This window comes from Physella acuta, unplaced genomic scaffold, assembly GCF_028476545.2.
Source record: "Physella acuta isolate Inbredline_101_S28 unplaced genomic scaffold, ASM2847654v3 ptg001600l, whole genome shotgun sequence".
Lineage (NCBI taxonomy): Eukaryota > Metazoa > Mollusca > Gastropoda > Physidae > Physella > Physella acuta.
The window spans coordinates 1,575-14,936 of NW_026733114.1; the positions used below are offsets into that span (position 1 = coordinate 1,575).

General features: G+C 32.7%; 2 protein-coding genes across 2 annotated transcripts; both read left to right on the forward strand.

The window, feature by feature from the left end:
- The first annotated feature begins 1,310 nt into the window (after positions 1–1,310).
- Positions 1,311–6,079, forward strand: LOC131929213 (protein SCO2 homolog, mitochondrial). Its single transcript, XM_059285333.1, has 7 exons — positions 1,311–1,611; positions 2,755–2,865; positions 3,087–3,174; positions 3,294–3,491; positions 4,039–4,131; positions 5,405–5,523; positions 5,708–6,079. The coding sequence occupies exons 1-7, from the start codon at positions 1,402–1,404 to the stop codon at positions 5,855–5,857; spliced, it is 969 nt and encodes a 322-aa protein (XP_059141316.1). The 5' UTR covers positions 1,311–1,401; the 3' UTR covers positions 5,858–6,079.
- Positions 6,080–6,570: 491 nt separating this feature from the next.
- LOC131929221 (protein SCO1 homolog, mitochondrial) lies at positions 6,571–13,202 on the forward strand. The gene is made up of 7 exons (XM_059285340.1): positions 6,571–6,879; positions 9,494–9,589; positions 9,769–9,859; positions 10,733–10,930; positions 11,188–11,280; positions 11,833–11,948; positions 12,614–13,202. The coding sequence occupies exons 1-7, from the start codon at positions 6,682–6,684 to the stop codon at positions 12,761–12,763; spliced, it is 942 nt and encodes a 313-aa protein (XP_059141323.1). The 5' UTR covers positions 6,571–6,681; the 3' UTR covers positions 12,764–13,202.
- Positions 13,203–13,362: the final 160 nt, after the last annotated feature.

Below are 13,362 nucleotides of genomic sequence, written 5' to 3' on the forward strand. Positions count from 1 at the left end.
CCAGAGGCGTAGCGATAGGGGGGGGGGGGCGGGGGTGCGGACCGAACCGGGTCACACCATTTAGGGGGATGACACCAAGGCAAAAAAATAGCAAAATATATAGAGAAAAATTTAAGGCGGGGGGGGGGGGGTGTGACACCATAAGTGCCGCACCGAGTGACACCCGACCTCGCTACGCCACTGAGACTGACCATGACATATTTACAGAGTTTCTTTCAGGCATATCTCCGGAAAGGGGTGGGGGGGGGGGGTGAAACACATCCCTCGAGCACATCCACCGTCCACCGCAATCCCCCCCCCCCTTCCCGCCCGAGAAAAATGTTTATAAGAAATCCCGCGTGTAACTTCGTCATATGAAATTATGTTTAAGGGGAGGGGTGGGAGGGTCACATAAACCCATGGGCTCACATAAGTGGACCTACGTCTGATTCAGAAGTCAGATACGTGCCTCCCCGAAATCTCTAACCGCTTTTAGAATTTTTTTTGACAGACAATAGAACGTATCCATACAAAAAGCAGTGATATTAGACATACCACGTTATTGGCACGTCTTAACAAGGGGTCGTCGATAAATGACGACACGATTTTTTGACGATTTTTACCTCCCCGCTTCCCCCCCCCCCCCACGTCACACATTGTCACAAAAAGCCAGACCTCCCCCTAACATGACGTCACACCTCAGCCTACACCCCTCCCCTTAAAATTTCAATTGAATTTTTCTTAAAACATCCATATTTTTCCAAAATATTGTCTGAACTATGTCAACATAGAGTATTTTAATCAATTCCGATTTTACAATTTATTAAAACAATTTTCTAAAACGCGAAGTATAACGGCTAAAACTCGTTTTCTAACATTACTTTTTTAAAACGCAAAAGTGTGACGTCACACCATCTGTACCCCCCTCTCCCCCTCTCATCACACACCGTCACAAAATTGCGGACCCCCCTCCCCCTACGAGTGCGACGTCATTTATGGACGACCCCCCCCCCCCCCCCCAAGACAAGGGAACATATAAAATTAATGATGAACTATAAATCTCGATTTAATGCCCTTATTTAACAACCTCCTTCCCAGCTTCCCAAACCCTCTAAAACAAGAACCGACCCTTCCAGAGATTCTTTCAAGCATGCCGCCACTCCCCATATACATGTGTATAGACCCCCCTTCTCCCCCCCCCCCCCCCCCCCCCCCCCCCCCCCATTCTATTTGAGCTAGGAAATAAATTAATATGTACTTTGGCGAATTTAGTAAAAGGCCATTACTCTCTTATTTTAGAGTTTTAATAATTTATATGAATCTTTTGAAAGGAGTCCGAAAAAAAAATTACATCACAAATCGCCATCTGAGTCGATTTTCAACATTTTTGATAAACTTGATATTGTATTAATTAAAAAAGAAATGGAACGCGTGGCTATTAATATTCAAAAGCTGATGTTACGCAGTAGACCTAACTGCGTATTGTTATATTCTACCCGCCCCTTCTGTTTTCTAACTAATGCAAATTATAAACAGTTTCAATTATCGACAAAATCAGACGATCCTCTCTTCAACAAAGTCAAATCAGTCAAATGTCAACAAAGTCGATGGTTTGCAAATAGAAATGATACAGTAATTTTATTTTATTTATTAGTTTTATTTAGGCCTAGATGCATATATTTAAATGAGATTGTTGATATTATTGTTTTTGTGTTCATATTAAATATTAATTAGGCCTTAGGCCCATTATATAACTTGTCGGTAATCTATCGTTTTGGGTACGTAAAATCGCCCGCGGCTTCTAATGTACGAAAAAGTTACCTCATTGTCAAGGCTTTAATTATTTTAATAGATGTAATATTTGATATATTTGTGTCAAATATTATAGATAAATGAATAATAAACCTAAATCAATAGCTAAATATATCAATATAGGCAAGAAATTAACTTTAACCAGCAGTGTTTGCGAGCAGGATTTCCTGTATAAACAGCAGCCATTTGTAAAATAGAGTTGCCTTCCCCTGAATCTTGCGCTATAAGTTAACAAAGAAAGAACTTAAACAAGATGGCTGCTATAGTAAATGAGAATGGTTGCATCTGTTGGAAACATCGCTAGTCTTCATTTAATATTTATTATTGAAAAGTTTTAATTCAATTGTTTGAAAACAGGTACATAAATGAAACAAGGAAACATTTTTGTATTTTTCAAAACATAAATCCTCCTCAAAATGTGAAATAATTATTAAAATTTAAGGAGTCACCTGTCTTTCACATTACTAGTCGCGGGCGATTTTACGTACCCAAAACGATAGATTACCAACTTGTCTTTACTCAATCAATATGCAACAAGATGATGATAACGATAGGGCGCATTCAGCTAACTAGGGATTCAAAATGGTTGATTCTAACTAAATACTAAATAATGTAAATATTATCCCAAAATTGAAATTATAAATTATAAAGAAACTGCTATTTAAAATAGTAAAAAAGTAATAAACATTTCGTGGGGGGGGGGGGGGGGTCTGACTTGTTTTATGATAAGGGAAAGAAGTAAAAAAAAAGTCATTAGGCTAGCAGCCCCAATGAGACTTTGATGAAAATATTAATATAGGCTTTTCTGCAATGAAATAAGTATCAAAATTTGATATCTCTATAACATACAGTCATTTCTCATCATAAACATTTGATATTATACCTTTCTATGATGTAAAAATATATATAAAAATTTGAGAATTAGTAGAAAAAAAACTTAAAAGTCTTTATTATTTTCCTCAGAAACACTTGAGTACTTTTAGCAGACAAAAGCTGTTGCGGTTACAATGGGCAGTGACTTATGCCACAGAGTCTGGTGATTCAAAAAAGAAGGCTGATGGAACAGTTAATATTGTAAGTAGGACCTATGCAGGAAAAAAAAAACACCTTTTAATCGTAAAATATTTGTGACAAACTGTCCAAATCATTGTCTCTAAATATGTGAATGTATTAAAACATTTTGAAGAATCTTTTTCCTCTGAATTTTATAAAAAAGTTTAGTCTTATTTTAAAATCATTGATAATTCTGCACTGTTAAAACAACTGTTGACTATGTTTTATACATATTTTTCCAGCCTTTTTGGGGTAGACTGCTAATTGTTTCCAGCATAGCTGGTGGTATTTACTACATGTTTTATAGTGCTGACAGGTCCCAAGAGTTAGGTATGTTTTGGTTTTCAAATACACGAGAATAGAAATCAATAAAAACAAAATTTAATGTAAAGTCCTTCTTATTAAATCACTAGAAAAATAATGCAAATTTTATGTTTCTGTTGATTCAGAGGACGAAAAGTTTCGGTACGAGGAATTCAAGAAAATTGAAATGGGTGGAGACTGGACACTTACTGATCATTATGGAAACAAAAGGTCAAGCACTGATTTTCGAGGAGAATGGATCATAATTTATATGGGATTTACTCATTGTCCTGATATCTGTCCAGAAGAAATGGAGAAGCTGGGAAAAATTGTCAAAACATTTGGTTAGATTTGTATATGTTAAATATAAATAAAAGCTAATCCTCATTTTGTAAAGATATATATATTTGATAAATGTAACTATAAATTTAATTAAGCATTGTACAAGTACTTTTCCTTAAAAAATCAGTATAAAGTAAAAGTTAAGAATCCTCTTTAGGCCTAGTGATCCATTGGGCAGATGAAGAAGAGTTCATGTTTCTTGACCTTGGCCTATGAAGGGAAGGTGTGGTCAGCACTTTGCCTAGCCGCCTTTTTCATTCCCTAACATGGGTGCCCTTCAGACCTGGGTGGACTCAGGGGCACTCTACTGACTTTAACCCTGATTTGAGTTTCAGGTTAGCAGCCTAGTGGTCTACCTCTTAGGCCAAACCGTTTGATACAAAATGAGAATACACTATTTATTTTTAATTTACTGCATGTTCATAGAACTGTCAAGTCAAGCATTTTCTACTTGCTTTATTTTTTGGTTTTAATTAATGGTTGCTGTAAGTGTTCATCTAGTTGTGTTAATAAAGATGTTGATTTGACTGATAATGTTTTTGTTTTCAGATGAAAATCCAGATTTGCCTGATCTGCAGCCAATGTTCATCACTCTAGATCCAGAGCGAGATTCACCTTCTGTTATCAAAGATTACTTGAAAGGTAATGATTGGAAAAGACAGAGTGTTTTTCTATTGTTTTGATGATTCTGTTAATGGTAATAGGTTTATATAAGTTTTCATTATTACTTTCTCATATATACAAAGTATAGAGAAAGTCTTGTAATCACTGATACGGAAAAACATAATTTTGCAATCTTGTCCGTATGTCTGTGTGTGTGTGTGTCTGTCTGTGTGTAAACACGATAACTTGAGTACCGTTACAGCTAGGTTGATGAAATTTCATATATAAGTATTTTATCAAAATCGTAGATCCGTATCAACTTTTAAGTGATTTCCGATAACCGGAAGTGGTACCTTTTCTACTTTGAATTTTTCAAAAGCCTATAACTTGAGTACTATTTCAGATAGATAAATGAAATTTCACATGTAAGTAAAAGATCTAATTCTCTACCTTCTGTCAAATTTTGAGTAATTTCCGTTGACCGGAAGTACTAATTTATGCTATTTCCGATTTCTCAAAAAACGCATGTAAATTTATAAAGTACTAATAATATTGCTCACTATTATGCACATTTTGTTTTGGCGTTCGCTTGGTGCACAATTCTTTTTTCTATGAGATTCTATTCTATTTTTAAAAGTTTAAGTAATTAAAAATCATGTCTATATTCCAAGTTATATAAGAACATTCGAGAAAGTTTAGGGGAGATCACTCCCAGTTTATTTTTTTTTAGTGATTAGCCTACTCAGCATTTTATGGAATTTCAGGGAAATTTTTTTTTTCAAAAATTAAAAAATTTGATTGAAGGTATAAAGAATTTAGGAAAACAAGTTAATAAAAAGTCTAGTGACAATTTAAGCGCAATTTCCTTAATTAATTTTTTGTGACCGAACGAAAGGATATTTTTGAAAACTTTCTTCTGCAATATTGTTCTAAATTAGGGCAGGAATCGATTGGTAAATGTTTCAAGTCGCTAAGTGGTCTGGTTGCCGAGATATGGGCTAAAAACTGCATTTTTTCGAGGTTTTTTTGGTTTTTCCGGGAAATCCAGGAAGGAATTCCGGGAATTTTTTGGCCCACAATCATCCTTGGAACTTGCTTAACATATTTGCTTTTGGAACTAGTCCTCGATATTGCTTCGTTGAGGAGGAGATACGACTTAAAGCGACACACATCCATCCATCCATCCAGAAATGACGAGTTAATAATCGCAATTCCTGTAAGGAAATTGCGCAATTCCTGTAAGGAAATTGCGCTAAAAAATGAATTAAAAATAAGTATACAATACTTAATATTTTGTGACTTTCTTTTTTAGATTTTGCATCACCTCGAATAATTGGGTTTACTGGAACTGAAGATGAAATTAGGGAGATTGCTAAGAAATTTCGAGCTTACTTTGGCAAGGGACCCAAAGACTCAGACAATGACTATATAGTAAGGAGACACTTCAATTGCATAAATAGTTCTATTTTAGCAGAACTGAAGTTTACCCTTAGTAAACTATTTTTCCAATTTTGATTAAATAGTTCACCAAGTGCCAAGTAGTATTAAAGGTGCTGTTATTATAAGAATACTAAGCCATCAATCAGAAAATTGTATTGGAAATTGTCTTTTTCAGGTGGATCATACAATAATCACTTACCTGATCAACCCTAAAGGAGAGTTCGTCAACTACTTTGATAGAAGTGTGAAGGCTGAGAATATCATTAAAACTGTGACAGAACATATAAAGAAATATAATGAATTAGAGAAGAGAAATCTACTTTAGTGTCAAACCATATTTCAAATGCTATTTATGAATGAATCAACACCTTTAAATACATTCTTAATCTTGGAGGTTTTTTTTAAATGAGCATCTATTGTGAAATGAATGTGTTAAAATGTTAACTGTATGTAAAAAAATTATTCACTGTATAGCAGAGGCTTTTATTAGTTAAATGTAGTATTTGAAGGAGTGTATTTAAATTGTAATTAAAGACAGATTATTACTTTTTACTAATGGTTTGTTTTTGTCTTTTGTAATAAGCTTTTGTACCTGTTCTAGTCGTCCGAAAATTCTTAAATAATACAGTTAACAAAATAGTGTTGTCAGTAACATAAATGTTTTCTGTTGGAATTTATGGGGTGTTTTTGTCAGGTAGAGTGTACAATTGCAAATCAAAAAGTTTAGAATTCACTCTTGATTTTGTGGATGTTATTGGTATTTGATAAGTTGGGAAATTAAAGATTGGGGGGGGGGGGGCATGGTTCTGATCACACATATCCTTATCTGAAGTCATAGGTCAAAAGAAAACTCTTATAAAAATCTATTCAAAAAACAGATAAGGTCCAGTTACTTTAATAGATACAACTAATAATTTTGAAATATTGGACAGCGGTTATCATTATCATGTATTTTTCAAAATAATTTTTTTTGTCGTTGTTAGAAAAATATTTAAAATGCGAATGTTATTATAGATTAAAAAATTAAACAATACATGACTTCCGGTTTAAACTCGATTAAGTAGGCCTAGCATTTTACTGAAACTGATGTTATTTTTTAACAGTGATTTAGTCTGACTCGTCTTCAACATAAAAATTTTAATTTTTAAAATGCTTAAGTTATCTAGATCGCCACTTACTTTGTGTACAAGGTGCTTTGAAGTTCTTTTAAAAAAGCCTTCTACAAATACGATTAGAAATGAAGCTATAAAATTTACCGGCACAAGGTCATCGTCGTCAAAAAACAGCTGCATCACTCAGTTTTCTCCCATCCAACCTCGGGCTAGGATTAATCCTGTAGCGTATACGGTTAGTTAATGGCTTACTCCTAAGTCTAAGTCTAGTATAATTTTAGGTGAGAATGTTTATACCGGTGTCCGATAATGGAATCTTCTTTAAAAAGGGGTGTTAGGTTACTGGTAGAGTAGTTGGTAAAACTCCATTTTAGCGTATTTTATTCCCCGCTTCACGTTCACCTCCAGTTGAGCTTATTTTATTATAAACACAACCGAAACACACAAAAGCGTCAGGAAAACACTAGATCTACTTATTTTTTTAATGAATGTGATTTTTAATTAGAAAAGGTAAAAAAAAACATAAAAAGCATTAGAACTGTTCCAATTAAATATCGAATCTCGTGTAATCATCAGCGGGAGAAAAATCCTTACATGGTCGCTGGTTCACCGTGAGTTCACATTGACATTGAATTATCAGCATACGTCATAGCACGGGCAATTGCTATTTGAAATTGTGTTGGCCTCAGTTTTGGGGTCATTGTAAGTTCATTAATGTTTATTTATATAGTATCATGCCTGGGAGATACTTGTAACAATACAAACTTAACCGCCTTGCAATTGTGAGTTACGTTTACGTACGTCACCCTTTGCCATGAAAATTCTGACACACGAACATTGCACATTCAATATTCTAAGTTTGGATTTTTCTCAAGTTTTAACAAAACTAAATTAACAAAATCTAAAACAAAGTCAGTCTCTTTGTTTTTTTATTCATTTTTATTAATTTGTTAAAACAAAATACAATACAAATAAATGAATCGTGTTTTCCTAATGTTTTGGTGTGTTTCGGTTGTTATAATAAAATACGCTCAAATGGAGGTAAACAAGCAGCGGAGAAATAAAATACGCTAAAATGGAGTTTTACCCTGGTAGTTAACTAGGTAAAATATTAGGCCTATTCTTAGTTTAGCGTCGTAAATTCGGCCAAAACTAGTAATGTGAGTCACTCGTGAGGGAGATTGAATTAATGAATTAAATGAATATGTCTTTAAATTTAAAAAATATGAGTATATTTATTATTTTCGTATATTTTAATATAGTATTATAGATAAGTGAGTAATAGATCACCATTGAATTGATGGTTAAATCAATTTAAATATAATGAAATTAGTTTTTATCAACCCAGTTCGAGATAGTAATTTTGTTATTAAAAACAGCCGCCATCTTAAGAAAAAGTTATTTAGAGTAGCTTCCCTTCCATTTATATTCGTATGAAAACGTATTTAAATATGATTGTCTTGTTTTATAGTCCGTCCTACAAAGCATTTTTTTTTTTTAAATTCCGCCCTTTAAAAACTGAATTTCCTAACAAATAGGCCTAAGTTTATTAATTCTAGAAGTATTGTGAGATGCAACTTGTATTCATGTATAAAATCACGTTTTTTGTACTTATGTTTATTTGATCATTACTATCACTAGGCCTATATAGAGTCTAGTTTGAGTTTTTTCTTATTGTTTGAATGTTCACTATTTTCATTTCAAGTTTTTCTTTTCATAACTTAGTGATTCTATCTTAACTTTTGACCACTTTTTTTTTTTTACTTCTCTTTACCTTAATTAAACCCCAAACATCCATCATATTTTTGTTGTCAATGTCACAAAAAAAGTCAAAATATAAAAAAATTACATTTCGCTCTGCCTTAACTAAAATATCTAGCCATAATTTTGACAACAATAAATATTTGTCATCATTTATATATACAGAGAGACAAAATGTATTATCCACCAGCTTCCCTCGTAAGACATCGTCTAAAACCATCAGCCACTCCACCCCTTAAGTGCGTGTTGTAATTATGATCGATCCCAAGTCTCCACTTGTCAGACACATTTTGGTTATTCTTTGTTGTCCAAATGTCAATATCAAATATGAGTGATATGGGACTGTCCATAAATGATGTCACATATGCTTTGCTACGGGAGTAAGTGAAGATTTGTGACGTCAACTTAGGCGGCTCCGCAATTTATGACAGGAGGTGAACGGAGGAAAATACCTAGGTCATTGACGGAGAACCTCTATAATGCTATGTTCAATCAAAATAACGATAAATAAGCATTAGTATATGTATACCTTGTTCAAAACGAATCATCATAAATGTTTCAAACCTGCTAGTTTGAAACAGCCTCAACACATTATCCCCGTCGAAAAGGCTTGCCACCAAGTTCACTAAAACAGATAAAATCTAGGCCTTTTTATTTAATTTGAACAACACGTTAAAAAGGATAAGACTAAGTGTTCATTATTATGTTGGTTCTGTAATAATGCACGCCGCTGTCATTACATTTACTATCTCAACCCCGTAAGATTCTGGATTCTTTCAGTGACAGATAAATTAATAGGCTAATTAGGACTGCCTGGGTATTGAAGTAAAATAAGTAACACCCACTTGAACTTCTGTTATTAGGAAAAATTAACTTAATACATATCTGAGAAGCAAATATTTAAGACGGAACACTAGTTAGAATACTTGCATGATTTAGAATTCTTATAAAAAGCTATTCTTTACAAAAAAAAATATCAAACAAGCAAGACTCAAAAAAGTTAAATACATTAACATCTTGTTTTGATGTGCATATCCAATGCCTCTCTGAGTCTAGTAGAACATGACTGGCTTATTTTTTTTTTCCAGCTTATCTGCCAACAACAACAATTTTTGTTGAAACACTATTCAAATTCGTCTGATCCCAGCCTACCACCTAAAAAGAAAGATTATTCAGGGGCGACTGTAAGTGCTTTCTATATTATGACAAATTATTCAACCAAACTTATTATTTAGTCTATATTTTGTCAGGTCATAAATTAGAAATTTGAATTTGTATTCTCTTTAATATATTGTCATTAAGAACACACTGTGTTTACAAAGCATTAATGAATGGAATCTTTATTGACATGTTCATTTTACAGCCTGTGTCATGGAAATTACTGTTGACTGTTGGTTGTATTGGTGCTGGTGTCTTGATGTGGATGCAGTACCTGAAAAAGGAAAAACAATTACGTAAGTAACATAATGTTATTTATTTTGTGATTGTCAATGTATGTGGACTGTTTTTTAAGTAACAGAATGTTATTTATTTTGTGATTGTCAATGTATTGTATGTGGACTGTTTTTTAAGTAACATAATGTTATTTATTTTGTGATTTTCAATGTATGTGGACTGTTTTTTAAGTAACAGAATGTTATTTATTTTGTGATTTTCAATGTATGTGGACTGTTTTTTAAGTAACATAATGTTATTTATTTTGTGATTGTTAATGTATGTGGACTGTTTTTTAAGTAACATAATGTTATTTATTTGGTGATTGTCAATGTATGTGGACTGTTTTTTAAGTAACATAATGTTATTTATTTGGTGATTGTCAATGTATGTGGACTGTTTTTTAAGTAACAGAATGTTATTTATTTTGTGATTGTTAATGTATGTGGACTATTTTTATTGTGTGTGGTGTTTTTGTGCTTAAAATAGTAGTCATTTACACTTATATTAAAAATTTTACAAGCGTTAAAAAAAGAATATGATCTATAATGTAATCTAATGGGGTCGTTGTGCTCAGGTCTGTAAAGCTCATGGTTGCTAAACCAAATAGTCACAAGTTTGAACCCCATGGTATCTGGGGACAGCAACCTATCTAGGAGAGACAACTCCAAAATCAAACAACTGCAGATTGTTCTTGGGTGGACAAAGGCTATGGAAGCAAATCCAAAAAGTAAAGCAGGCTGAAATCAGAGCCACCAGCCTATTTAGCACATAACAGGTTGACACATATAATACTTAATTGTGTTGGCAGAAATTCTGTCCAACATCACAGTTGAGAATGAATTAGAAGAAGAAATGTAGTTTAAAACTATGTATTTTAATATCTCTTCCAGGGATAAAAAATGCAAGCCAAAAGTATTATGGGAAAGCAAAACTAGGAGGGGACTGGGAGTTGACAGATCACCATGGTAACAAAAGGTCAAGTAAGGATTTCAGGGGTCAGTGGATTCTAATTTATTTTGGCTTCACTCATTGCCCTGACGTCTGCCCCGAGGAGATGGAAAAGATTGTTAATGTCATTAAAAAAACAGGTTAGTGATGTTTGAGTTGTCGTAAGTTTCATTATCATCAGTTTATATTGATCATCCTGGTCATCGATGTTTAAAATATTGACCTCCTGTTGATTTAATTCAAATGAAAGAAATATATGTTAAACATTTCTATAATAAAAACTTTTTTTTATGAGTAAAACTATCAAATTATACTAAAGCTTTAGTGAATTATTATATACATTTGTAGTTTTCTAAAAAAGAAATTAGTGATGGATATTTGCATGAATCTGACACAGATGCTGATAAAAATCTCCCAAAGATACAGCCCTTGATTATCACAGTAGATCCTGAGAGGGACACCCCTGAAGCATTGAAAGAATACTGTGGTGGTGAGATTTTAGTTGTATAATTCTGTTACATCATTGATATATTAAAGTAGACATGACTTAATTACAAAAATACATTGGAGTAGACATTGTAAACATTAGTGAATATTTATATTTATTTGTCTACTCATTTAAGTGCCACATGTTTATTGTGATAATAAGATTCTTTAAACATTCTAGCTAAGTTGTACTATAAGAATAAAGCTTTGCAAAAAAAAAAAAAAAAAAAAATCTGATAAATAAAATAGTTTAAGGGCATTAAATTACTGCTAAAAGTGCTAAGCATTTTAGAATTACGAAACGTGAACTCTACTAGGATTACTCGGTCTAAAGAGAAATCTTTACTTTTTATTAAATATTAAATAATAAATCTGGCTAAATCATTTATCATAATATAGAAACAAAGTTCACAGAATACTCCTCTTTTTCAAGCTAATTTTTCTAATCAACATTTAAGTGTTAAGAAACATAAAAGATGATTAAAATACGTGTAATCATAGCAGTTTAAAAACAATAAGGCACTTCCTCATTTTTTTTGGGTTTTATCTCCACCAGAGTTTTCTCCCAGGTTGCTAGGCTTTACTGGAACAGTCGATGAAATTCATGCCGCAACTAAAGCTTTTCGGGTGTACTTTAGTGCTGGACCCAAGGATGAGGACCAAGATTATATAGTAAGTTTACGATAACAGTACTGATTATTATGCTTCCATCCCCTCTACACGTTTGTAGCGTGCTCTTTTTTTTATAATCAACACTTGTAAATATATAGGCCCTATCATTTTGAAAAATAATATCACTTGCTTTTGAGCTCAATAAAAGATCATTTAACCTTAAAACTACTTATTATTTCAACTGTATCTAATATCTTCATTTAACTGAATATTTAGCTTGTTTAATATAAAATCAATTTTCAATTTAAAAATAATTAAAATTTAGAGGGAGTATTTTGTTAAATAGATTTAGAAAGAAAAGATTGGACTGTATGTTAAGTATTATAGCTTATCTGATTAGTTTTATGTTTTTCCTATAGTACATCTGGTACTATTTAAAACTGTTTACTATTGGTCACCCTACAGATGTAATAACTGGACTGTAACTAATTACACTATTCCTTGACCACATAATTTGTTGCTTAAACAGAAGACTTTCTTTTTTTTTTTGATAAAAAAAATCTAATTACAAAAACTTCAAAATGTCTAAAATAAAAAATATTATCGTAACTTGTCGTGGACCTAGTGGGAAAACGTTGTTTAATCCATTTGTATGGGTAAAAAATCATGAACCAAATTTTTAAAATTTTTTTTAGCCAGTTATGTGTTTATTTTTATTTTTGTAGGTCGACCACTCCATAATCGCATATCTGATGAATCCTGAAGGAGAATTTGTTGATTTCTTTGGCCAAGACAAGAAGGCTGAACAAATATATGGCCTGATCCAGCAGCATATTCTAAAATACCAGCAAGAGAAGAAAAAATCCAGTGCATAATTAACAAACTTATCTGGTCAAGCTGTTTTGTTGAAGATTTTTGTTTCTGTTGGGAAATTTATATTTCATTGGCATGTTATGGATGAAAAAGAACATCAGTTGTTTCAAGTATAGATTTGGTCATTGTTAAATCCATGTATCATCTTGTATGAACATGGAAGTAAAAAAAATGCTGTAACACTTAGTTTCTACTCTTCAATTTTTGTCATATTGAAAGTATTCTAAAACATTACACATCCTGCAAGTTGATTCCAAATTAATTCATTACAAATTTCTTTTGTCAAAAGAAGGCCTATGTTTTTGTATTTACCTACAAAAAATATTTAGAACGAGCCGACCCGCGGCATATTATACGCTGCTATTTAGTTGTTGTTTTTTCTACTTTTCAGTTATTCATTATTTGTGAATTCGACACTACCAACGCTGCCACTGAAAATATTTCTTTAAAACACTATAAGTAGCTCGTTAAGGATGATAACCACCCCCCCCCCCCTTCCCCCCCCCTCAGTTAAAGTAAACTCCACTTAGTTACCCCCCCCCCCCCTACGTTTAAAATCATTTCAAACTAAATTATCTGCCCCTAATAGTCGTCACTAAAC

Bases quoted from the DNA above. Each gene is read 5' to 3' on its own strand.
- LOC131929213 (XM_059285333.1), top strand. From the start codon at position 1,402: ATGGAACGCGTGGCTATTAATATTCAAAAGCTGATGTTACGCAGTAGA. The intron at 2,866-3,086 runs GTAAGTAGGACC...ATATTTTTCCAG, and splicing joins CTGATGGAACAGTTAATATT to CCTTTTTGGGGTAGACTGCT. The intron at 3,492-4,038 runs GTTAGATTTGTA...TTTTGTTTTCAG, and splicing joins AAAAATTGTCAAAACATTTG to ATGAAAATCCAGATTTGCCT.
- LOC131929221 (XM_059285340.1), top strand. From the start codon at position 6,682: ATGCTTAAGTTATCTAGATCGCCACTTACTTTGTGTACAAGGTGCTTT. The intron at 10,931-11,187 runs GTTAGTGATGTT...AATCTGACACAG, and splicing joins TAATGTCATTAAAAAAACAG to ATGCTGATAAAAATCTCCCA. The intron at 11,281-11,832 runs GTGAGATTTTAG...TATCTCCACCAG, and splicing joins ATTGAAAGAATACTGTGGTG to AGTTTTCTCCCAGGTTGCTA.